Source organism: Linderina pennispora (assembly GCF_002104995.1).
Source record: "Linderina pennispora strain ATCC 12442 chromosome Unknown DL89scaffold_15, whole genome shotgun sequence".
NCBI lineage: Eukaryota > Fungi > Kickxellomycota > Kickxellomycetes > Kickxellales > Kickxellaceae > Linderina > Linderina pennispora.
The window spans coordinates 236,869-261,400 of NW_024468263.1; the positions used below are offsets into that span (position 1 = coordinate 236,869).

Consider the following 24,532-nt stretch of genomic DNA (forward strand, 5'->3'; position numbering starts at 1 on the left):
TAAGGTGCGTAGAGAGTTAAGTGATATGGGGGGGCCTAGCAATTGCCCAAATTGCCTTCCATGTCCATGTTGAACCAATGCCTTGGCCACGGATCTTTTGCTGGGATTGGAGATACTGGTCGTCTGTCCTGAACTTGAACACGGACAGCTCCCTTTGTATATTGACCAAACGGAACTTTAGGTCGCAGCCAGGTGTCGTTGTTTCATGTCTAGCAAGATATCCACCCTCAACTGCGGCATTGAATTCAGTGTTGTCGACCTTGAGTTGGCGGATGACCTTGGGCAGTTCAGCAATTGAATCGACTTTCTCATCATGCCCTTGGTTATGTACCACGGCCAGTATCCCACTTTCGTTGCCAATGACCCTGAATTGGCTATATACGTGATGTATTCTGAAGAAACCACAAAAGCTGGCCGATAGATGCTAGCATGTGGCTCGTGGATAGATATCCCAGGCCATCGCACATACCGACGTGCTCTTGTTCCACGATGATATGTGGCTTGACCGAGATAAGTAGATCTTAGCCATAGTTCAGGATTACGAGATCAAAGGCTGTATTTCCAAATAAAATTGCTGCATCATCGATTCGACTCACGAGTCGCCCGTCGATGCTGATGATGTCTGCTAGTAAAAGTACCCCATGTTGTCGCGGAAACCAAAATGGATAGAGACACCAATGCCTCAGGTAGAGCAGTGGCCTTTTATATTGCTTCTTTGCATGTCTCGATGGTGTCAGCAATACCTTTGATGGCCTAATTCCATAGCGCCTTTAATGGCATAGATAGTAACGTGCAATGAATCCGTCCTATACCACATGCTTTTTTGATCGCAAAGCGATGTGCGATTGTTTAATATTGCTTTACAGGTCTCCCTTTTTCCTCTGTCGTGATGTACGACTAGCAAGCCGAGTGGAATTACCTTCGTGCCTGCAACACATATCAGGTTAAGGGGTACAATGTGTGGGCAGCTTCTTGGCAGTCTGCGCTAAATGAGTCTGCCAGCTTATCCAGCCTTCCAAACCACAATTTGAAGTGCGCGGATTGATCAGCAACCTCTCAATGCACAGATATGCACATCTTGCATAGTCTATATTTGGATTTATAAAAATACTCATTCACCGAGGCTTGACGCTTGGTGAACTGCAGCCAGTATCAAATATCTTGTCTAAAAATAGATTGGCTCACGTAAAGTGCAAGAGCAAGAGCAAGAGCAAGAGCATTTCTCGTTACATCATGGGCCAGGTCTTTGATAGACGCAGGCTGCCACCCCAGTGTCATGCATAGTTGACATGTCAGCTGTCTGTTATCTTTAAATAGACAACAGACAACCCCCTGCTCGCCGCGGTCCTCACTTCAATCACTCCAAGCTCCATTTCTTTCTCCCATCCCTTCTCGTATAATTTCATTCCACATACATTTCGCTTCCTATTTTTGCCATATTAAACCCACATGTCACGTCGCAGCTACTCGATCATTCTCTTCGTGTTTATCCTACTACAGGTGATTGTATCAATGGCAGAATTCGGCCTGGTGGTCGGCAACCGGGCATACATTGGCAAGCACCTGCCATACACATCCGGCTGGATGAACATATACAAGTGGGTGATATCCCCGGCATCATTTGCAGCATCCATAGCCCTCCTGTACTTTAGCAGCAAGTCGTTGACCGGGCGCACCGATGGACTTGGCGAAAAAGCAATTCAGCGTAACAGCTTCACAAACCGCAAGCGCAAGCGCAGTGGCCGGTCAGTCGAGTTCTACGCTGCTATCGTCTCCTTGCTGTTTGTTGGCGCTTGGTCGGTTGTTCTTGCGTTCCAAGTGCGCTACAAGCTCGATGCAACTGCCGGTAACGACTTCAAGTATCCATTGGATACAGGTCTCTTCTTGAACTACAAGTGCAGCGAAGCGCCATTCTCGCTCAACAGCCATGGTACGAATGCCTGTCGGCTAATGCTGGCCGAGTCAGCTAGTACACTGGTCTGCCTGGCCCTGTGGGGAGTGATGTTCATTGCTTCCATGTTGCTCGGGTTGACAGCAGCCCGCCGTCGCTCGCGGAGCGTCCGGAGGATGAAAGGGAAGATGGTGGACAACAGCTAAATTAATATTAACAGCTGCTCAGCGTGTCAGTTTGTAAATTCCAACATAAATCTAGCTGCCTTGCTCCAAAGTCGAGCATGGCATAACGTTCCTGTCACGAGCATGTGGCTTCATTGGAAGGTTGGTTAGAAATAAATGTGTAGCTTAATCTTTACTCCTTTATCTTTCTCTACATATATATGATTTTATAGTCCATAACATGTGGGGCTGGGTCGCAGATTTAACATCAAAGCGATTTAAGGAACATTGTGATAGAGGATTCCACGGAATGGCAACAACAGATGGTATAACAATATGCATTTTGTTGCAAGACAAGGTATCCAAGGCTGATGGTGCAGTAGATGCTGATGCTGCGGGAGGCGATGCTACAGCTGACTGTCGCTATATCCACCAGATCCCACAGCCATAGCTGCAGAATCTGAAAGGCCGCTGTGTATTCATCGATCCAGGTCGGGGCGATTTACTGTACATGATGCACGAAAATAGCAGCAATGGGAAAGAGGGTGAAAAATGCTCTACCGCTACACACGGCAGCAGCGCAATAAGGAGCTCAAGCTGCGCCACTATGATAGGATTCGTCAGGCTACAAAGGATCAAGTCCCAGAAGATGCTGTCCGCAGAGCAGAGGCGGAGCTTTCCAAGCACTGCTGCCGGACCCTTAGCCCAGCAAAATTCCGTGCCTACGTTGCTGCCTGTGCATCTGTGCGGTGTATCCTAGCACCGTTTTATGCCAACACGATGACAACACGAAGGTTACCAGAGATCGAAGAACCCAACTGTGAAGTGCCATGGCCTTCTCCGCTGTACAAGCGAGTCACGTAAGCGGGCCATGGCATAATACAGGCGGGCCTATTTGTCTCGACTCTTGAACCGCGATCTCGCAGCAGCTCTAAACTTCAGACTCATTTTCCAGTCACTCTGTGATTCAGGCAGTATTCCTGAACGGTTCCGTCGTTCTACGGCCATTGCTGCCGATGCTTCTGGCACCACTCCAGCTACAAAGAACCCGCGCAAGAGGCATGCAGCAGCAGGGGATTCTGCTACCAGCAGCAGCGAACCAGCGCTGAAGCGCCTGCGCTGAGCAGGCCACCAAGGTGGGGAAATGTCCATGATCGACATTGCACCAACAACCATCCGACACGTTCAAATGACCGGTTCGCCGTGATGTTTGTATCGACATGTTAACCCATGCTGACTAGCAGCCAAGCTCGCATAGCGAGCAGAGTAATTCTAGTACAGAGATAATATCAATTGAATGTGCTATCTAAACACAGCCCTTGTCGCCGCCGTAGTAGCGCAGGTATGAATTGTACAGAATGTACTGCATGGGCTCGGACAGTACACGCTTCTGTTTCGGCTTGGCACGCTGCATGCGGCTGCCGGCAGACTGGTGCCGACTGCCGTGCAGTGTGCCAGCAACATCCTCAAACCGGTCATCCTCGTCGCTGTTAGCGTCGTCCTCGTTGCGATAGCGCTGCTGGCCGCCGGCCATCTCCTTTAGCGATGACAGAGCCAGAGCCGAGGTGGGCCGCATCGGGCAGCGACTGAGGATATCCCAGTAATCAGCACTCTTGCTGCTGTTGCTACAATCGCGCATGCCTCCATCGCAATGGCCCCAGGCAGATTCAGGGCTGCTGGCAGTGGTGTACATGTCCACATCATACTTCGCTTCACATGCATATCCGCCCATCATGCGGCTAAGCTTTGGCATGTATTGCATGTTGTGCACCGGCAGTACGCGCTTGGGCCACCACCGCCGCACTTTGGCCGTAGCCGTCTGCAGCTGCGACTTGCCGCACTTCACTGTGGATCCGCGCCCGATTCCCTCGTCATCATCGCTGCTACTGTTGCTATCAGACGAGACCCGCTGGCCCAGGAACACCAGGTCGTCGTAGTCAAATACGTCGTCATCAACGCCGTGGTACAGCTGATGATGGTGCTGGGGTGCACTGCCCATGCCCTCTGAATATCCAGGCGAGTCGAGTGCATCGAGCAGACTGTGTAGGTTCATCTCTACAGACTGCTTTTCGCACAGCGACGATGGCTCGTGACCGCCCATAGAGCCAGAGTCAGACAGAGTAACCGCTGATGACCCAGACGAGATCGTCGAGCTTGATGACGAATGGCCAGAACCTGATGGTGGCAATTCGCCCCTGTCCATCTCTGCGCCATCGATCCGGGCACCAAACATGCGGTCGATCGACTCAGAGAGCAGCCCGCTGCTGTCCTCGCCCATCGTCCAGGCCTCATGCAAACTGTTGCCAGATGAGCCCGACGACGAGCCCGACGACAGCGACGACGAGCTGGAGCAAGCCGTCCCCGAGTACTGCTCGTGCAGGTCCTCGAGACTCAGCAACCGGAAGCCGGCCGACGGAGAAAGCGACGCACTGCCATTCGCCAGCTTCTCGCTGAAATCATTAGCCATGGACTCCGTAGTTGCCTGCTCAACAGCCTCCGCACTATTCTCTGCGACAGGCGGGGGGTTCGATCCCGCACGGTGCTTCCCACGCTGGCTCTGGCTCTGGGCCTTTCGCCCACGTGCACGCGATAGATGGCGCGTAAACCGGTGCCGGAAATCAAACAAGCCAGCGTTGCTCCCCTGGGCCAGCAGCACCGTCTCGTTCTCGGTCTTCTCAAGCCCGCTTTCCAGCGCCGTCATCTCCTCAGCTCCAACTACTGATGCATAGTTGATGTCTAGCGACTGCAGAGACTTGCTAGCCATCGGCAGCTCATCGCTGCCGACCGCCAAAGGCGCGGTATAGGTTTCTGCGGATGGTAGATTGGCGCATGACGACGATTTTTTAAACAGCCGGATCCGACCACTGCCACTGCTGCTGGCTGCCTTGTGCTCGATAGCGAGCTGTGACCGCGCCAGCATCTGCGACATCCCAAAATCGTCGTCCTCAATGACTATCGAATCACCGTCATCCATATCATCAGTGCTCAGGTCGAACTCCACAGACATGGGGGCTGACAGTGCCTGCGGTGGGCTGCGCCGGAGCAATGAGCCGCGCAGCAGATCTCGCGCTCCCAGCCCGTGCTGGTGTCCATGAATTGTTGATCTTGAAGAGGCCGCTTTGTCGCTGCCGGCGCTGTCAATGTTCTGCATATGTTGCTCTAGTGCAGTATAATGGTCTGCTGCCATTACCGATTCTACCGTGCCCATCTGTGCTGTGGTTCCTGTGCTCGTTGCTTCGGGTGCAATGCTTGTTGTGCTGCTGTTATGTGTGCTGATGGCCGTAACCGGTAGGAGTGGCCACGCAAGGTCAAGCGAAATGTAGTCAAACTATATCGTGTAAGGTGGATAAAGGGAGCTCTGAGATACCGTGCAAGTAAGGTATGTAAAAGGAGGGGTATCAATTAGAAATGTGCAGCGGGCACAGAGGAGGCATGAAAATGAGGAGAAATAGAGTTTTGCCTGTGCGTTTCAGCAAGTCAGAACGAGCCGCATGCTCCTCTGGACAGCAAATAGCTTATATAAAGTCAGCAGCGTTCCTTAGTGTGGAGAAGCAGGGAGGGCCACGACTCTACGCTATCAGCCCAAGGGTTAATGGCCTCCTCTCTAGTTTCCAACACGCTGAAAAGGGGGAATGCGGGGAGCGCAGCGAAAGTTTTCTGTCAATTTGGACATTGCGCCCACACCTCCACTTCAATAAAACAGTTACTTCTCGTCTGGACAGCCTGTGCGGGGGGAGAGACAAGAGTAGACGGATCACTGGTTCGTATGAGACAAACACTAGTCTCACACAAGCTGCTGCTACGTTTACTATCTCTCCTGCCCGCCACCGCAGAAACAAAATGTTCTACCCTCCGGTAAAGTAGCATCTGAACACAGCCCTTACAGTCACGCTGAGAACCAGTATATAGCATGCAAGCAGATGGTTAGCAGTCTGGGCGTGCCAGCGACTTACCTGTTCAAAATGCATGTCGATGATGTCCGCTGGAAGCTCGATTACAACATGCTCCTACAGCATGACGGAAAAAGGCGGAAAATGCGCATGCACACCAAAGCATGTGCTTTTCGTATTTAGCAATTAATGGTGTACGCGTCGCCAGGTATTGCCCATGAGGACCTGCATGTTGCACAAGCATGACACCTACCGGTGGACCACGTATTAACAATCTATCGCGCCACGGCAGCTACAAGAACAAAAGGCGTTAGGATTGAGACAAACACGCAGGAAAAAAGGTCGCTTGTTTCGAGGAAAGAGCAGGGAAAACAAGTAGCCCTCGGCCGGCTGTCCAGTCCAGCCAATACAGCTGAGGGGTGTTGCAGGACAGGCAAGGCACCAGTTACTAGCTCTACCAACACCACCGGCCCTGCCAGACTTATTGCCTAGCTGGTAATGTGCTGCAGCCAGCCTCGGTATCATTCACTGGCCAGCTGCCTTCCGCCACACATCGGCAGCAAATATTAGCGAAATAGCTCTCAGCTACTGCGCGGGCTTGCTCTGGCCTCTTTCCTTCTATCTATACACATGCTGCATGCCGCCCTTACCTTCTTCTGGCCAAACTCTGCAATAGCCGATATAACAAATTGGTTGTACACGTCCAGCAGGAGCCATATCAATGACCTCCGCTTATGACGCTGTGTGCTGCTGGACGACCGCCATCCCGGGTCCAGAACAGATATGCTCCACTTTCGAGCCGCGCGCTCCACCATCATATACAGCGACCAAGTGCACACCGCCGATATGTACAGCGTGGCTCGCAGAAGCCATATTCGCGGCAGCGACGTTCCCCCGCCCGCACCGCGCCCGCCGCCCATCCCCGGCAAGTAGTCGCCAGGAAGTATTGTGGGCATTTCGAAGCCAGTTAAAAAAATAAGGGTCTCCCGGAATTAAGGGGCAGAAATATTATAAATTAGAAGCTAAAAAGTATACAGGAAATTGAAATTGGGAAAAGAAAAAAGGTCCAGGTCCCGCGTTGCTCCGAGCGCTTTTGACCAGCAAGGGATTCGCCTTTTTGGGTTCACAATGAGCAAGCGACCGCGGCTAGTTTCACATATTTTTAGGCTGCGCCTGTGCGACCCAAGTCGACCCCTCCAAGCGGTACACTGCTATAGACTGTGCAAGGCGCTGTAGGGCGACTGCTGAGGATTCGAGTGCACAGCAGATAATAATAGCTGCGGACTTTGGCCAGTGTTGGGGCTAGCGCATGTACTATTGGGTGAGCTCACACATAGAACCTGCTTGGAGATTTCGCCACATTGTCCCGCAGTACTTTCTAGTCCGAGCACCTATTGCCTGGAGATCATTGCGTTGACAGCATGCGCATACGACTGGCTGAGGCGGGTGAGAAGGAAATCTACTGTGACCTGGCCGTTAGGATCTTTGATGGCCTCGGCGCGCGCCTTGGTGTTCAGCCCCTCCATCACCTTGTACAGCGACTCGCGGTAATCGTACTCGGCAAAGTCGTTGTTGAGGCCCTTTGCTGTGTCCTTGTCTTCCAGGAACTCGGCCAGCTTGATGTAGATGGTGCGCTCGTTGGGTGTGCCAGTGTTGGCTTTGGCCAGCTGCTGTCCAAGCGTGTAAAACAGGACCTTTTGCTGGAGCGACCATGTGGCAGCAGTCAGTTGAGTAAACAATGCGAATAGCGCTACAGTACGAAACCACATAGTGTTGAAGATGAGAAAAGGTACGATGCTGGCTGTCTGCAGAAATGCCTTTGGGTATACCATGTCGTTTATATAGCAAGGCTAGGGTGGGAGTGTAATGAATACATGTGTCAGATGTGGCTATTACTGCTCCAGTGCGGGATAGCCATTGACAAACAAATAGTGTGGAGCAGCTATCACCATTGAAACATGAATAAAGGTGAGAATGAAGTGAAGAACCCTCGCTTGGCAATCGATAAACGGGATTGAGGGATAGTGCTTCTTGAGGCCAGCGATTGTTTTCTGGATGCTATAGAACTACACCTTAAATGGCAAGCATTTATAGACAATGTATACCATCGGCATCTCTTGAGGTCTTACTAGAAATACTCTGCTCGCGATGCGAGCTCGGCTGCTAGTCAGCATGGGTTGACACGTCGATAAGGGCATCACGGCGAACCGGTCATTTGAACGTGTCGGATGGTTGTTGGTGCAATGTCGATCATGGACATCTCCTGTCTTGATGGCCTGCTCTGCGTAGGCGCTTCAGCGCTGGCTCGCTGCTGATGGCAACAGAACCGCCTGCTGCTGCACGCCTCTTGCGCGACCTCTTTGTTGCAGGGGTGGTGCCAGAAGCATCAGCAGCAATGGCCGTAAAGCGATGGAACCGTTCAGGAATACTGCCTGAACCACAGAGTGACTGGAAAATGAGTCTGAAGTTTAGAACTGCTGCGAGATCGCGGTTCAAGAGCCGAGACGAATAGGCTCGCCTGTATTGTGCCATGGCCCGCTTACATGACTCGCTTGTACAGCGGAGAAGGCCATGGCACTTCACAGTTGGGTTCTTCGATCTCTGGTAGGGCCGCGGGTTGGGAACATGCCGGAATGTCTGCAGCGACTTTTCGCAGCAGAACGGGCACATCGACGATGTCCGGAATTCGTCGATCAGATAGACTTCAAAGCCATGGTGCTTGAACCTGTCGTGCCACCCCTTGCCACGAATCGGCGCATGGTGTCGGGCCATTGGCGCACTCCAATTGCCCATGATCAGCACTGGATCTGGACCGAACTTGCTCCGGAGTTTCGCAGCAAGCCTGTGGTCTGCACGGGCCTGGTTCATGAATGAATCAAGGCGCAGCTTGCGGTGAAGCGGGTACACCTTGGGACTGGTACTGACACCTGGATGGGCCTTCCAGCGCCTTTGGTGCTGCTTGTTTGACTTAGTGAGTTGCTGCTCTGGTAACCTTCGCGCTGTCATCGTGCTGGCATAAAACGGTGCTAGGATACACCGCACAGATGCACGGGCAGCAACGTAGGCACGGAATTTTGCTGGGCTAAGGGTCCGGCAGCAGTGCTTGGAAAGCTCTGCCTCTGCTCTGCGGACAGCATCTTCTGGGACTTGATCCTTTGTATCCCAACGAATCCTGTCATAGTGGCGCAGCTTGAGCTCCTTGTTGCGCTGCTGCCGTGTGTAGCGGTAGAGCATTTTTTCACCCTCTTTTCCATTGCTGCTATTTTCGTGCATCATGTATAGCAAATCGCCCCGACCTGGATCGATGAATACACAGCGGCCTTTCAGATTCTGCAGCTCTGGCTGTGGGATCTGGTGGATATAGCGACAGTCAGCTATAGTACTGCCTCCCACAGCATCACCTCCTGCAACATCGCCTGTAGCATCGCCTGTAGCATCGCCTCCCACAGAATTGCCTCCCGCAGCATCGCCTCCCGCAGCATCGCCTCCTGCACCATCAGCATCTACTGCACCATCAGCCTTGGATATCTTGTCTTGTAACAGAATGCATATCGTTACACCATCTGTTGTCGCCATTCCGTGGAATTTTCTATCACCATGCGCCTTAAATGGCTTTGATGTTAGATCTGCGACCCGGCCCCACACATCCCACACAGGTTGTGTGATCCCTTGGACCGGGTCGTGTGCACAGACTGGGGGTGCTGATGCATATGCATTGTTAAGTGCTGCAACAGTGTCTGCTGCTGCTGCCGATGCAGCAGCAAGTGAATCAGCCGCTACTGCTGCAGTTGCTGCAGTGGCCTCTGTTGCATCCGATGGCATCTTCGCTGCTTCGCGTGCAGCCTTCTTGGCCAATTTTTTGCCCTTTTCTGCTGCTTTCCTTGCCTCTGTTGCTGCCCTCTTTGCGGCGTTGATCTGTGTAACCTGCTCGCATGTCTTCGAAATAAACACCTGCTTGATTATTTGCTTGTCCAAACGCACATGGCCTGGGATCCATGATGTCCGCAGAGGCAAGCATTGGGGAGGAGACTTGCCAAGCTGCTCATTCTCGATAAGCTGGCATAGGCGAATGTATGCACGCAGATGCTTAAGTGGATTTACCTTGGCATCATAGTATCGGCTGTCTTTGGCGAATCTGTACTTGGCACCATAGGCATTAAGGACTGGTGCCAGCTTGTTGTAGATTGCAAGCATCGGTGGGGTGAGCACACTGAGATCAGGGTGTCTAGAGGCAACTGCCTGGCGGAGCTTCTGTGCGGGTGTATAGATACACACTTGACATGCATTATTGAACTCAGCCTTGGACACATTGCCCATTGTACTGTGCAGTGTGTTTTTGCGGCTGCGAATATCAATCAATTTGGCCAGAATCCGCTGTAGGCAAGTGCCATAGTGCAACACAATGTTGTTCTTGTATGCTGTCATCAGCTCGGTATCCACGTATGTCGCTACCTGATTCATTTCACGTACGCCATGTAGCTCGATATCGCCATTATGTAATAGATAATCATAAATATGATATCTAACTACATCACCGAAATCTGCGCTCGACAGTTCTGACCTGTCCTTCCGGTTAACGAAATCCTCGGCAGATATGACAGTCTTCGCCTTCAGGTTGCGATAAATGAATAAATAAATAAAACGAAAAAAACCCTTTTTCACAAATGTTGCTGGGTCAAAGGCATCATCGTAAGCTAGCTGATGGAGTAGTATCCATCGTGCAAGCATGTATGTATGCTCTTTGATGATATTGACGCTGTGTACAAATTGCTCTAGGCGGGGCAACATAGAATCACGGAAGCCAATACCACCAAGTGATGTCTTTATGACAGTAGTGCTGCGGGTAATATTCATTTGAGAAATTCAATAGGCAAGTAAGAAGAGAAATGATGCTGTTCAGTTTTGCTGTATTGCAGATGCATAGCATTAAGAACTTTTTATTAATAATGATCTGGCTTGCATGGTTCTTGGGGCTCTTAGCACTGATACAGTCTCTTGAATCAGTCTATACAGACTGGGTCCATTGTGACCCAAATACTACCGCTTACGCATGTTCATAAGACAAATTAATTTATAAAATAAACCCACAAATATTGCATGACCGCTAGAAGAGCTATATGGCCTCATTCAATAGGTGCTCATAAATAAATATCCTAAGAGTGTTGCGCAGCCGGTGATGACCACCATGATGACGCCATAGAAGTTATCAGGCTGACCGACAATGAGAGCAGCTCTTGTGCTGAACCAATGGAGATATCCAGTGGAGACCTATGACCACTACAATAACAACTTGTCACCCTGGTTTCACCGATGAGGTCAGATGCCGCACAAGATCAAAAGGAGTTTACAGAGCAAGTCACTCAAACCCGTGTTGAAGCTTAAGAGTTTTTTTTAACCAATTAAATAATTTCTAGCGGACGGTCGGACACTTTTTGGACTATACAATCTTATATATAGGTAAAGATATAAGCATGTCTTGGGAAAAATGCGCGCAAGTCCACAATCTGAACAAACCATATCCATCACAAGTACATGATCTGCCATGGCTAGCAGATTCCACACAAAGGACACAAATTTTATTTTCGCTACTTTTAAAAAGATCAACCTCACCTACCTCAATATTCACCTACCGCTTGGTTGTCGATATGGACTCAACGCTGCCTTCTGCACAGAACGCCTTGCCTGACATTCTTGGTCTTATTTTCGACCGCATCGAGTATGGCAAGAAGCTGAAGAACGAGTAGGAAAAGTTGGATCACAGAAGAGTGGTTGATACCACCAAGTCGCTTCTCTCAATTGCGCAGGTCTGCCGCTCATGGAGAACTGCTGCGCTGCCTTACTTCTACCAAAGCGCTGAGATGCTTCTCATGCCTGTATCGGATGAAACCCGCTATTATCCAGAGATGGATTACCCAGAGCTCTCTATGGCAGCCGCTGCTGGGCACAGCCAACTTGTCCGCTCAGTATACCTCTTTCTGTCGCTTGACCATATTGTTGACGGCATCTCCACCACTATGCTGAAAGCTGGCGCTCTTTCTGCGGCGATCTTCCCAAATGTGACTGAGCTCGTGCTCTATTTCAACAGAAGCAACGTCTTTATCCAAGGAAAATAATCGGAAGAAGTCGGCTCTTTCATTGAGCGTATCCACCAGCTGTTTCCGAATGCACAGGACAGCTCGTTCGTTATTAATCCAGGCGTGTGGGCCGACTATGGGGGCATATGCCAAAACTTGATGGGTATTATTGCCCCAATGCCGAGAACCTTTCTATTCCGCGGGCTTGCAGATGAAGGTACCGAAATTCAGGGAGAATTTGGTACTGGGATTCAGCGTATGTACCTTGAAATGTATCAGATCTCCGCATGTCAGCTCGCATATTCTAATAGGGACACTATCAAAGAGCTGGTGCTTCGTCTAACACCGGATGCCGATGACGAGATAGCCCTCGGAGATATATCAGAGGACCTGGAATCGCTATTCAACTGCATCTATCCGAAACTCACCAGGCTATCCATCGAGACAGGACAGGATGTGGTGGGGTGTTTTAGCTTGCCTGATATTAACCTGTTTCCATCGCTGACCAGCCTTTCTCTGAACACATACTGTGACTTTGACATTGGTTTTTTTGTTGACGACGCAAGCGATAACCTAACATCTCTTACGATATACCTCACCAAACCCATTGTGAGATCGCTTCGTGGCCGCGTGTTCCCTAACCTCGTTTGTGTCCGTATTCGGAAAACTGACATAACGATTGGGCTCTATGGTATCGACGCTGTAATTGAGGCGGCACATCTGCCTTTTTTAGTCGCGCCAAATGCCGAATATATCGAAGCCTACTGCCATTCATTGCGCTACCGTCAGTCTCCCCAATCTTTCATCCCGCAAAACCACTCGAATCCGCAGCTTCGCCATCTAATTATCAGCCAAACTACGCTTACCCTCAGCGTACTCCAGCAGGTTCTGGCTCATTTCCCTGGGCTGATTAGGATTGGAGTTGACGGGATCCAATCCGATGAAGGAGTCTATCTTAATACGTCGGACAACGAGGTTAGCAGGCTGCTGACGGAGCTCCCAATCCTCAGTACTAGTCTGAGACGGATTGATTTTATTACCTCGTGGACTGTCGATTCGCTGATGGTCGTCGCTATTGCGAAGCTGCCCTCCCTCAGGATGGTCACTATCAGAGCTGCCAGTGAAATGCTTGATGAATATAAGGAAGAAATCGGCAAATCGGTATAGGACGAGTATCGCGATAGCTTGAGCAGACCGCTATTCAGTGGAAATCACATTTGGTAGTTGCGACTTCATCTCCATCTGCAATATATTTGTTTAGCCTTTAGTGCTTTCATATCTGTGAGTGCTTTATGATGTGTTGACATTCGGGCAACCCCATGCCCTTCGTCACCATGTGCAGATCCAAGTCCCCACCTGTATAAACACTGTGGGCCGGAACGGCCCCATCCTCCCTTTTTTCTTCTCAGAAAATTTCCAGTTTATTTCATTCCATAAAGCTCATAACTACTGGATTCTCTAAAGGTTGACATGATGTATCATTGTCATTAGACTTGAAGTATCATATTAAAGCCTGCTGCTACTAAGTGAATCGGCCAAGATAGCCTTGTAAGAATGCGCAGTATCAAAAATTTTCTGGCACTGAAATGCAAATGCCTGTGGTTCTCGCCGTTGAGTTCCAGACTAGTGGTGATATAGCGCTACTGGACTTGTCCACACCCAGCCCCGTGTATCGCAGCATTAATGACCTTCAGTTTCGGTCGTCATATGCTGTTTACTTTTTTCATACATCGATATACTAGCAGATCTTGACTTGCTTGGTTTGCATTTGCCTCAAAACAATGACATGTAAGACTGATGGTGAGAGGTTGACTGGCCATCTCATTTCTTGGCAGGAACATCCCGCTTGAAACTGCGTATGGGTAGTAAATCTGTCAAGATATGTGGTTTTCTGCTGCTCAAGAGGTCTCTTGGCCGAAAATAAGCTGCAGTGGATTGCGGGCTATCCATACATGCTAGCTTCCAACGCTGCTCCATTTTAACGATGCTATGAACATGGTATTCAAAAATACGATTGGCCTGAGGTTTTGGCAGCAGACCAGTGTGTTAGAATCTCAAGATCCGATTACTGTGAACTACATAGTTTTTCATCCAGTTGTTCATTTTTCATCTTCTTTTTGGCTGTGCCACCTGAGCGATGGTATAAAAACTTTGCGCTCACCTCTCCCTTCCTACTTCTCTTTAGCTTTCCTCATCAATATATATTTCTTGACTCTGTCGCTTTCTATTGCTGATATGGTCACACCGCTTGCACATCTCTGGATTAAGATACCATTGCTTGACAGCTTGTTCAGAATTTGCGCTATACGAAAGCTACACACATACCCACATATATGGTATCTTTCATTACTCGTTTCTTATTTCTTTTTCTTCTTGCCCTACACCACCCACCGTGTGCTCTAGACCTACAACACGCTCTGCTGCGAAAAGTCGCTGCAGACATTCCAGCATGTTCCCAACCTGCGGGCCTACCAGAGATCGAAGAACCCAACTGTGAAGTGCCATGGCCTTCTCCGCTGTACAAGTGAGTCATGTAAGCGGGCCATGGCACAATACAGGCGAGCCTATTCGTCTCGGCTCTTGAACCGCGACCTCGCAGCAGGTCTAAACTTCAGGCTCATTTTCCAGTCACTCTGTGATTCAGGCAGTATTCCTGAACGGTTCCGTCGTTCTACGGCCATTGCTGCCGATGCTTCTGGCACCACTCCAGCTACAAAGAACCCGCGCAAGAGGCATGCAGCAGCAGGGGATTCTGCTACCAGCAGCAGCGAACCAGCGCTGAGGCGCCTGCGCTGAGCAGGCCACCAAGGTGGGAGATGTCCATGATCGACATTGCACCAACAACCATCCGACACGTTCAAATGACCGGTTCGCTGTGATGTTTGTATCGACATGTTACCCCATGCTGACTAGCAGCCAAGCTCGCATAGCGAGCAGAATAATTCTAGTAGCTAATAATGAACAGACCCCCGCTCCCACCAGGGTGTAGCGCAAAAATGTTTTTTTTAGCAGAATAGCCGAGCATTGGGTACATTTGCGCCAAAATCAGTCACGGTCACAGCCTTGTCATGCGAACAAGACACAATCCTTGAACGGTCAAACATGAGCTTGAAAACCCTGGACGTGTGTGCAGTCTTGATTCGATGTAGCAGCTCGCCAGATTCAAAGCTCCACACCTTTATAGACTCGTCATACGAGCCCGACACAATGACGCCCATTTCGCGGTTGAACATAATGGTGCGGACCAGATCGGTGTGGGCGTTGATGATGGTGCGCTCGCACTGGCCAGTCTCGATATTCCAGATGCGGATTGACCGGTCGCTGCTGCCCGAGGTAATGTATTTGCCGTCAAAATCCAGACATGCGACGCCGCGGGTATGGTCGGACAAGGTTAAAATGCACGAGCGCGTGCCCAGGTCCCACACTTTTATTGTGCGGTCGCCCGAGGCCGACACCAGGATATCGTCGACCAGCTGCACGGCATTGATGGCCACACGGTGGCCGCGCAGCTCAAACGAGCTGGCGTAGGCAGAGCCACGCTCCCACACCCGCACAGTCCGGTCCTTGGACGACGTCACCAGCCACTTGTCGTTGAACCGCAGCGACAGCACCGAGTCCGAATGCCGCAGCGTATGTAGGACTGTCTGTGTTTTCAAGTCCCACACGCAGATGGTCGCATCGGAGGATCCCGTAATCAGCGTGTCCCCGTCGACCTGCAGCGTGAGCACAGACCCCGTGTGGGCACACAGCGTGGCCAGCGGCGTGATCTCACCGTTGTCAGCCAGATACCACACCTTGACCGTGTGATCGCGACTGCCCGTGAACAGGCGGTTGTGGCGGTCAAACTGCAGACAATAGATGCTCTCTGTATGCGCATTCGGCCACCTTATAGTCCTACAGTCCCCATGCGCCCAGTTCGACTGCAGCAGATGCTGGCGCTTGTACATGTCGAGCCAGTCCACCGGTGCGATCGGCGGTGCGCTCTCGTGGTGTGCCAAGGCTGTGCAGTTAGCCGGGATATTGGTAAGTGGGGGCAGGAAACTGACGTCAACAACCGCCTGCCGCCGGTACAGTTTGCCACGGACCCGGCGCTGCTGGATAGATTCGGTGCTCGGCGACTCGGGATAACTGAACAAACCAGGGCCGTTCTGCGACGGATTGTAGTGACGTTGGGTGGTGGCGCGGTCTGGCGCCGGCTGGAACATGCCCGGCAGCGTAGGCATGGGCTCGGCAAAAGAGAACTCTCCACACAGCACATTCGATTGTATGCCAGAAGGGCTGCGCTGGCCGCGCTGCGAGACGTACGCCTGGTCGACCTCTACCGGCGGCTGGCTCAGCACCGAGGCAAACCGCGGCGCCGTATCCCCGTAGAACCCACCTGTGGTCTTGGTGGCCGTGCCGGGGTTTGGAGAGAACGACATGCTCGCCAGCTGCTGGTTCAGTGAACCAATGCTAGGCAGTGGCTGGCTGGCGAGGCTGCCGGCGTTACTGCGGCTGCGCTTCAGCGCCACAAGCTCACTGTACGGGTTCTCGATTTCCGGCAACGGCTGTGTGCTCCACGGCTTGGGTGCCCAGGCATGTCCACCCCTTACCCGGCTGGCGGCCTTCTTGCGGCTGGCCATGGCAGTGCCGTAGTTTATCGGCACAAACGAGTGCTGGGTGTCGTCCGAGTACTGCTCCAGCATCACCACGTCCGGGCTCATTTCGACCGGCAACGTGTTGTAGAATGCCCACCGGTCCATGTCGATTTTCCAGCCTTGCCGCATGAACAGCGAATGCCACAGAGAGCGGCTGCGGGTCACGGACCACCACTGGCGGCTCACCAGCGAGACACTCTGGGTTATGTCGGTTAGCGGCAGGTAACTGAGGATCCGTGTGGACAGCTCGATCGGCAGATCGCGGATAAAGTCTCTGCGCATCATAGCGTCGAGGCGAGCCATCAGTGTGGTGCGGTGCTCCAGTGGCAGGCGAGTGAACATGGCCTCTATCAGTGCTGTGCGCAGTTCGTCGGTGAGTGGCACACCCGTGCTCTCAATAAGCGTGTCGAGCCAGTCGTGGTGCACCATGGCTTGCCGGGTGGATGGAGACGTGGTCGCAGAGCAGTTGTTGTGTTCGTCGAAACCTTCGTCCTGAAAGTCATTCATTTGGGGGAGAGTCGTAAAGAACAAATATAAAATAAGGGAGGGGGCGATGGAGGCAAAGGAGAGCAAGCAAACAGAAGGCGCCCGAGTGCAAGGAATAAATTACGCGAATGAAATACGGATGATTGTTAGAGACGAAAAATGATGTGGGGTAGCGAGGAGCCAAGAGGCGAAGAATGGCAAGCGAGCAGCTGCCTTGGGCCGACAGTTTGCAGATAAACGGCGAGAATATTGGCTGGATGCGCTTCCCATTTGATATCTTCAGGTGCCGGAGCGGGCGAGGGGAGTCTGGGGTTTAGAAAGGCTGCTGCAATAATGCGCAGGTGTCACAAGCACCATCGGAGGCAGCTGATCGAAGCCAGCGCGCCTCCCAGTCTACCAGCAGCACCAGAAGCAATGGCTGCTTCCAGCGCAGTACCACTTTGCCGATCAAGCCCGTACGACCCAACGAGTGGTCTTCATAGAAGAACCGCGAACCGCGAACAATCGGCGCCAACTTTAGTTTTTTTGGGTGCCTTCTAACAGCGCTGATTTTCTCAATCGTGAATGCATATTAATCCCGACAAGCGGCAGAGACAAAAATAGCTCAGTTTGCAGCGGGCTCGGGGCTCCAATACCGGATCTTGTGGTCAGCGCAGCATGACATAAATGCGTGGGCGTTGGGTGCCGGCTCAATCCACGTCACCGCTGCGTGGTGGTGGGCCGACCGCTTCAGCAGCTCGCCCGACTGAGCATCCCACGTCACCACCGAGTTGGATCGCTCATCGGCAGCCATCACAAACGCCTCGTCAAACGAGAAGACCGCCCTCGCGCTCAGCGACTCCAGGGCCGCGCCCTCGTATGCACATGCCAGGCGCCCGGTGCCCACGTCCCACAGGCACGCGCGGGAGTCAAGCCCGGTGGACAGCAAGTATTTGCGGTTCTTGGAGAAGCTGACGCCCGTGACCGCCCGCCCGCCGTGTGCGTCGGCAATCGTCCGCACGCATTTGCCAGCCTGGCCATCCCACAGCTTGACGGTTCCGTCGCTCGAGCTGCTGGCAACCAGCGAGCCGGTGTTCGAGTACCGCACCTGCGTCACGCTCTTTGCATGCGCATCTCCGCCCAGCAGGTATCCCTGCGACGTCTTCACATCGTAGAGGCGGATCTCGGGCGCATCCCCGCCAGCGGCAATATACTCGCCGCTCGGGTGGAATGCAATCGAGCGGTAGGCGAAGTTGTCCTGGATGGTCTTGAATGCGTGCTTGCCGCGCACCACCGTCAGGTCAAACAGCTTGATTGTGCGGTCCGACGAGCACGACGCCAGCACCAGCCCGTTCGGGTGGAACGCCAGCCCCGTGATTCCCAGCTCATGGTTGTACATGGCCCGGATCACCGGCTTCTCGTCTGGACCGGCAGGCTCGGCCGACGGCCCACGCAGGCGGTCCACCTCGATCAGCTTCAGCGACGCATCCATCGAGCCCGTCGCTATGTACCGGCCGTCATTGCTGAACCCGGCGGTTGTCGCTATGCCCTTGTGCGTTGTCTGGTACCACAGCCGGTAGTCGGGCACGTCGCTGGCCGTCAGCCCTCGCCGCGGCGCCTCCAGATCCAATGCTGTGCCTGTAAACGAGTCGTCGTCACCAGCCATCGATTTGTCATCGCCCTCGGTCTCCATGGCTTCCTCGGTGCGCGCATTGTCCTCGGCGGCTGCCTGGCCCTTTTCAGCACGCAGGCCCAGCGAGACCAGCTCCTCCAGTCGCGAATTGCTGTCAGCCGTCATTGGCACGCCTGTGTGCGTAGCAATTGCCTGGCTGAGGCTGGAGAACCCGTATGCCGACAGCTGGCACAGAATCAGCCGCAGCACCTCTTCCCGTCTGACGCCCGTGTCCATTTTGGAATATAAAATGCTGAATTTTGTGAATTTGTTCGCTCGGAATCAGAAAAAGACGAAAAAAAAAAAAAAAAAAACTCAGTCGCGTCACTCGAGTGACAGAACACGAGGAAATGGGGCTCACTGCACGTGCACTTGCTGGCCTTGTACTCTTGTATCTGAGCCACTTTGCTTTTTTCCTCTTTTTTTTTCCTCACCCTTGAATTTCCATTAGCACACTCTCGCGGCGCTACTCCAACTTGCACACCCACACACATCCCGGCTACGACCTTGGATAAAACGACGGACCCCTATTTGCCCTTACACCAACCATGGACGACGACGATGGCAGCGATTCTGACTCATTTTCATTACCTCCAGCCGTGAGTTCCGTGAAACCCCACGAAATCACCCAGCTCGCCCTGCGGGTCGCCCGCCAAACCACTCCCCACCACCTGCACCTCGAGGGGTCTCTTGCCCAGACATTGCACTGGACCGCGCCATCGACTTTGTCTGGCGTCTAGGCGCCGAGTACCCGGAAACCCAGCTGGTGCCAGCCGGCGACCATGCGCGCATCTACATGCTGCAGTTTGTCGGTCTGTGGACATCGAGCGTGCTGCCGGCAGTTATCAGTGGCACCAAAGTCAACGAGAACGACTTGGTTACGCTGGCCAAATGGCTGAAGTGGCAGAGGCACGCGAACCAGCGCAAGGGGCCGTTTTGGCTCGGCCGCCGCATCGCTCTGCCCGAGGTCGTTGTAGCGCCGTTTGTCGATGAGCTGCTGTTTGATGGCCGGATGCCGGATTCACCCGAGTGTGCTGCGCTAGCCGCTTGGCTGGCTGCTATCCAGGCGTCGCTGCTCATTGTAGCCTAGCAGAGGAAGTGCCGGTGTTCTCACACTTCCTTCTCCCGACCGCCCACCTATTTCAGTAGTCTCCAAATGTTTTCCAAACAAGATCTTCCACGATTGCCTGGAAAGTGTGACCCTCTCCATGCGGGCACGATTTGCTTCGCCTATGATACCCTGTCACCATGGGTTTCTGTGTCCAATGCAAGCTGTGTATCGAAACATGCTGGGAAGCTGCCATGGTCGTACGCATGGGGCTTGCCTAGAAAAAAGTATACCATATAGGAGTGCGTAGATGATTGGTATTTTCCTGGTCCATCTAGGAGAGCAATTTGCTGTTGGCCATGGGCAGCAACAGCGATTTGAATGACTGAAGCGTTGGTACGGTATATGCGTTGTAAAAAGGTGTCGTACAAATTGTTGCTCTGAAAACACAAGTCATATTTACCCCAACCTTTACCAGACCAATATTGCCATGGCCTTATGACATATACAACTACACCTAGAAACATTGGTTATATCTGCAATTTTCTCTCTGCCACCTCGAAGAAAGTATTTTCTTAGTAGTCAAGCAATGCAGGAATCTTACTATCCGATTTCTGTGAATCAAATAGCTTTTCATTCTGCTGTTCCTTCTCTTTTTATAGATTTTTTGTGTTGGCTATACCACCTGAGCGACAGCATAAAAGTTTTATGCTCACCTACACACTTTCCTCTTTCTTTAGAATTATTTACTTCAATATAATCCTTGGCTCTGTCACTTAATGTTGATACTAGTCTTACACTACTAGCACCCTTTTGGACTTGTTCTAATTCATAGGGTTTCAGGAACCCATGAATCAAACCCCCTAGGCCACAATAGGTACTCATACTATTCCAGGCAATTAATACCACTACTTAGATGGGAATCCACCCCTTCACCTAACGATTCCTCCTTCCTTCTTTCATTCAGCATATTACATATGTTCAATATATATTATGGAAAGGTGCTTAGATAGTAAATGTGTTTGCCCTATAGAATAGTATGGCTGGCCATTGTGGCCTAAAAGGTCTTGATCTATAGGTTCCTAAAATCATAAGGGTTTGGAACCACACTATTTACACATATATGAGGTTAAGGGGCTAAGGTTGCTAAACAATTGGTAGGCTTTGTCTGCCTACTAACAAACTACCAGAGATATACTATTAGTAAACTTTTCATCATAACTGATCTGTGACAAAGAGACATGGGGCCTGCCCTAGGAGGCTCATAAAAAACCAGCCTGCTTCACTAATTGCTAATAAAGGCTTTATAGTCGAAGTTCTAGCTCTGGTTCCAAATCCACAAGAGTTTAGTAATCCTATATATCAACCCACTAGCCCACATTGACCATTCATACTATTCCAGAGGGACTAATACTACTACTTAGACAGGCACTTACCCTTTTACCTAATAGCTCCTCCTTCGTTCTTTCATAAAGCACATTCTATATAACAAATATAAGTTATAGAAGGGTGCCTAGAGAGCAAGTATATTCCAAACAATTGCAGTAAATTTCTTATCTAAGTTTATCACAATGGAGACATAATACTTAGAAACCACACATATCTAGGCAAAATGAAAGGTCCCCTGTTCTTATAGGAATAGGAGGCATCTACATTCCTGGATCCTGATGCAAGGGACAAGTTTGATTTGAAAACGAAGCAGTACACATTCTGACCAGGTACATGAAATATCCAGGTAATGCAAGCTCGATTTTATAGTCTTGTTGCGCGCCCGCTGCGGCTGTCCCTGACGTCGACATGTCAGCCGAATCAGGTGACAGAAATCCAGGTGCCAACGAGAGCCCCGCTACAGCCTACGATATGGAGGTAGAGTCTAGCCTCTGATAAGTTGCACAGACGGCGTATTGAAACACCCTGCGCAACTCGTCTATTCCCTTTCCTCTTTTCTTTAGTATTAAATTTACCTTTTAAAAATCTACACATAAACAAACACAACAGTGTCAATAATTATTTTCAATTGTCCTTTTAAACAGCAGCAAATATATGCAGGCTAGCCATAAATACTGGGCAGCCCAGAATCTGATCAGGAAGCATGATTAATCTTATAATTTGGATTACAGGCAATACAAGCTGTTTTCAAACTGTCCAAGCACGATCAACAGCTGATATCGAGTTTAGCAGCCCGCCTATGTCCGTCATTTCATGGCATAGCGCCATTCCAAGATCCGATTGCATCGGGCCTACATAATTGCATGACTTTCCCATTCTGCTATCTCGCATGTCTGTGGCCGAAGAGCTAATTAGCCTCCATACCACCGCCGGCAACTATAGCGCGATTAGGTAGTCCGCTGTCACTTGCTGCAGCTCCACTTGGATTGACACCAGAAGCAACCCTGCTGCAGCAGCCTAGGGGGTAGCCTAGGGGGTAGCCCTAGGGGGCAGCCAGCCAGAATCGATAGCGCTGGGATCAAACAGCCAACTAGAAAATCCCTGCACGTCGGCGACGTCGTGCCAGCATATTCACGTACCCCTGAACTGCGTCCAGAGTCAGGCTGGGTCTATCTGTTCTATCGTACGTCATCTACTGTGAGCATAGTGTGTATTGAAAAACTGAGCCATCCGCACAGCTTTGGAGAACTCTTCTATATGCACCTCTCGAGGTGACAAGTGGCTAGCTGGAGTTCATCGATGTGGGAAAAAAAGCTCGGAGAGACGATTTATCACGCTAGGCTGAAACGTCTCCTCAGCCGATTAGTAGCTAGGCGTTTCATATGAAAATGACCTCCCTGTAACTTGCTAGCCGACCCTTGGGCGATTTTACTCATCGCCATTTGCGAGCTGATGTCGCTATCGATGGACCTCGGAAGCGCAGAGAGAATGGCCACAGTGCCTCTGCTTGCCAATGCCCAGCCGTGTTGGAATGTGCCCTGTGCTGGGTTCCACCCACGCCGCCCTGTGCCGCCCAGTAGCACCGGCTGCTACTGCTCACTACAACATAGCCGCTTGTGCAATCGATGGCAGCGCTGATGGACACCAGATAAGGCTTCACAGTGCTAGCTGGCGGTGTGGATGCTGCGTCCAGAGTCAACGTGTGCCAGGGGTAGTGGTTATCGCTGCTCCATCACGCATGCCAGAGCTAGAGAAAAAGCCCAGAGCGCAAAAAAACTCGCCGTGCATTATCGCGTCCAGGATCAGTCGTGATAGCGGCTTCTGCAGCGCCTGCCCCGAGCGGGAGGGTCCTTGACACATGTCCGGCCGCGGAAAATCGAGGAATGAATGGGCCGGGTCGCCTGCCACCCCCCTGCCCCCGGCTGCAAGCAGCAGGTTCTCCATCAGCGGCGGCATCCGCCCAATTGCAGCGCGGCGATCTGTTCCTGATACGCTATCAGCGGCCATCAGCTGGCTCGTGCTTTCTCTTCTAGCAGCCGCCCGCACGCTGCAGGCCACAAAAATCCCGGGGCGTGTTCTTGCTGGGCTGCACGAATTGCAAGACTTTTGGCGCTTTCTCTCACACTGTGCATATGGCCGCACCGCGTGCTCTATAAAAAGGACTCGGTGCTCGGGACTCCAGCGATATCTTTTCCTCCGAAATATTATAGCCAGACTTTTTTCCTTCTTGGTCCTTTGCCAGCAGCCTGAGCACATTAAAATCACAGCTCCAAACACAGAAAACATGGACGTCTGTTCCCTCATCGATACCCACACCCACACCGCCGCCGATGCTGCCGCCGACAGCTGCTGCGCCGACGCTGCGCCGGGCAAGTCGTTTGCCTGCTCGTGGCACAACTGCGACCGCTCATTTGCGCGCAAGTCGGACCTGGTCCGCCACTTCCGCATCCACACCGGCATCAAGCCATTCGAGTGCCCATGGGCTGGCTGCGAGAAGCGCTTCATCCAGCGCTCGGCCCTCAAGGTCCACTACCGCACGCACTCTGGCGAGCGCCCGCACACCTGCGAGGTCTGCGAGCGTAGCTTCAGCGACTCGTCCTCGCTGGCGCGCCATCGCCGCACCCACACCGGTGTTCGGCCGTACGGCTGCGAGCACCCCGGCTGCAGCAAGCGGTTCACCCGCAAGACCAGCCTGCGCAAGCACATGCAAACCCACGATCCGGACCTACACCAAGCCGCGTCGCCGCTCCAGCGTGGAGACTGTTGCTGCCGGGTCTCCCTATGCACTCGGACATGTCGTCGCCGCAGACTGCTCCGGTCAGCCGCCAGACCTCGCCTGCCTTTAGTGTGCAGTTCATGACCACTCCGTCGCCCCGCCCTGCTCACCGCGAGCTGGCTCAGTACCACTACGAGCCTCAGATGTACACTTTCAAGCAGATGAGCCCGGTCTACGCTGCCGCCCCCAGATCGCCCTTGGACAGCGGTGCCAGCTCAGCCTCGACTGCCTGCAACAGCCCAGCCATGTACGGCCACCCGGGCACTGTGCTGCCGCCGATCAGCTCTCTGCTGCACTAAATCCCGCCATATGTACATATCTTTTCTATGCGACTTGTAAATACACCACACCAATTCCACTGCCTTTCACCAATATACGCGTATGTACGTACAGTTAGCCAGCTGATTGGGAATGGTGAGCGAGCAGGCCAGTGCGCCATGGAGGCTGCGTGCTTTGTGGACACGCTAGCGTCATTCAGCAGGCCACGGAAAATGCCCCTCCCCACCTGCTCGCTGTCAGCAATGGG

At 52.0% G+C, this 24,532-nt stretch overlaps 12 protein-coding genes across 12 annotated transcripts; 7 read left to right on the forward strand and 5 right to left on the reverse strand.

Moving 5' to 3' along the window:
- Nucleotides 1–10: 10 nt before the first annotated feature.
- DL89DRAFT_286252 (uncharacterized protein) lies at nucleotides 11–529 on the reverse strand (the record flags this gene model as incomplete). The annotated part of the gene is made up of 2 exons (XM_040889857.1): nucleotides 11–424; nucleotides 470–529. The coding sequence occupies 2 exons, from the start codon at nucleotides 527–529 to the stop codon at nucleotides 17–19; spliced, it is 468 nt and encodes a 155-aa protein (XP_040740518.1). The 3' UTR covers nucleotides 11–16.
- An 800-nt stretch (nucleotides 530–1,329) lies between these two features.
- On the forward strand, nucleotides 1,330–2,290 carry DL89DRAFT_270053 (uncharacterized protein). The gene has a single exon (XM_040888550.1). The coding sequence runs from the start codon at nucleotides 1,450–1,452 to the stop codon at nucleotides 2,095–2,097; it is 648 nt and encodes a 215-aa protein (XP_040740519.1). The 5' UTR covers nucleotides 1,330–1,449; the 3' UTR covers nucleotides 2,098–2,290.
- Nucleotides 2,291–3,241: 951 nt separating this feature from the next.
- DL89DRAFT_64618 (uncharacterized protein) lies at nucleotides 3,242–6,342 on the reverse strand. Its single transcript, XM_040891931.1, has 3 exons — nucleotides 6,199–6,342; nucleotides 6,009–6,062; nucleotides 3,242–5,383 (listed from the first exon to the last, which is right to left on the reverse strand). Exons 2-3 carry the CDS (start codon nucleotides 6,021–6,023, stop codon nucleotides 3,362–3,364), a joined length of 2,037 nt encoding a protein of 678 aa, XP_040740520.1. The 5' UTR covers nucleotides 6,024–6,062; nucleotides 6,199–6,342; the 3' UTR covers nucleotides 3,242–3,361.
- Nucleotides 6,343–6,935: 593 nt separating this feature from the next.
- On the reverse strand, nucleotides 6,936–7,882 carry DL89DRAFT_64622 (uncharacterized protein). Its single transcript, XM_040891932.1, has one exon. It carries the CDS (start codon nucleotides 7,775–7,777, stop codon nucleotides 7,337–7,339), a length of 441 nt encoding a protein of 146 aa, XP_040740521.1. The 5' UTR covers nucleotides 7,778–7,882; the 3' UTR covers nucleotides 6,936–7,336.
- A 3,648-nt stretch (nucleotides 7,883–11,530) lies between these two features.
- Nucleotides 11,531–12,070, forward strand: DL89DRAFT_270072 (uncharacterized protein). Its single transcript, XM_040888551.1, has one exon. The coding sequence runs from the start codon at nucleotides 11,804–11,806 to the stop codon at nucleotides 12,056–12,058; it is 255 nt and encodes an 84-aa protein (XP_040740522.1). The 5' UTR covers nucleotides 11,531–11,803; the 3' UTR covers nucleotides 12,059–12,070.
- A 108-nt stretch (nucleotides 12,071–12,178) lies between these two features.
- DL89DRAFT_260176 (uncharacterized protein) lies at nucleotides 12,179–13,186 on the forward strand (the record flags this gene model as incomplete). The annotated part of the gene is made up of 1 exon (XM_040885758.1): nucleotides 12,179–13,186. The coding sequence occupies one exon, from the start codon at nucleotides 12,179–12,181 to the stop codon at nucleotides 13,184–13,186; it is 1,008 nt and encodes a 335-aa protein (XP_040740523.1).
- A 344-nt stretch (nucleotides 13,187–13,530) lies between these two features.
- DL89DRAFT_270074 (uncharacterized protein) lies at nucleotides 13,531–13,803 on the forward strand. The gene has a single exon (XM_040888552.1). It carries the CDS (start codon nucleotides 13,606–13,608, stop codon nucleotides 13,759–13,761), a length of 156 nt encoding a protein of 51 aa, XP_040740524.1. The 5' UTR covers nucleotides 13,531–13,605; the 3' UTR covers nucleotides 13,762–13,803.
- A 1,221-nt stretch (nucleotides 13,804–15,024) lies between these two features.
- DL89DRAFT_226546 (WD40 repeat-like protein) lies at nucleotides 15,025–16,938 on the reverse strand (the record flags this gene model as incomplete). The annotated part of the gene is made up of 2 exons (XM_040884816.1): nucleotides 15,025–16,060; nucleotides 16,754–16,938. 2 exons carry the CDS (start codon nucleotides 16,936–16,938, stop codon nucleotides 15,025–15,027), a joined length of 1,221 nt encoding a protein of 406 aa, XP_040740525.1.
- A 381-nt stretch (nucleotides 16,939–17,319) lies between these two features.
- DL89DRAFT_64698 (uncharacterized protein) lies at nucleotides 17,320–17,714 on the forward strand. Its single transcript, XM_040891934.1, has one exon. It carries the CDS (start codon nucleotides 17,476–17,478, stop codon nucleotides 17,680–17,682), a length of 207 nt encoding a protein of 68 aa, XP_040740526.1. The 5' UTR covers nucleotides 17,320–17,475; the 3' UTR covers nucleotides 17,683–17,714.
- DL89DRAFT_64697 (WD40 repeat-like protein) lies at nucleotides 17,715–19,079 on the reverse strand. Its single transcript, XM_040891933.1, has one exon. The coding sequence runs from the start codon at nucleotides 19,028–19,030 to the stop codon at nucleotides 17,747–17,749; it is 1,284 nt and encodes a 427-aa protein (XP_040740527.1). The 5' UTR covers nucleotides 19,031–19,079; the 3' UTR covers nucleotides 17,715–17,746.
- A 262-nt stretch (nucleotides 19,080–19,341) lies between these two features.
- DL89DRAFT_324954 (uncharacterized protein) lies at nucleotides 19,342–19,883 on the forward strand (the record flags this gene model as incomplete). The annotated part of the gene is made up of 2 exons (XM_040891497.1): nucleotides 19,342–19,396; nucleotides 19,492–19,883. The coding sequence occupies 2 exons, from the start codon at nucleotides 19,342–19,344 to the stop codon at nucleotides 19,881–19,883; spliced, it is 447 nt and encodes a 148-aa protein (XP_040740528.1).
- Nucleotides 19,884–23,613: 3,730 nt separating this feature from the next.
- DL89DRAFT_203168 (uncharacterized protein) lies at nucleotides 23,614–23,958 on the forward strand (the record flags this gene model as incomplete). The annotated part of the gene is made up of 1 exon (XM_040884018.1): nucleotides 23,614–23,958. A coding segment is annotated over one exon (345 nt), but the record flags the coding sequence as incomplete, so codon positions are not given.
- Nucleotides 23,959–24,532: the final 574 nt, after the last annotated feature.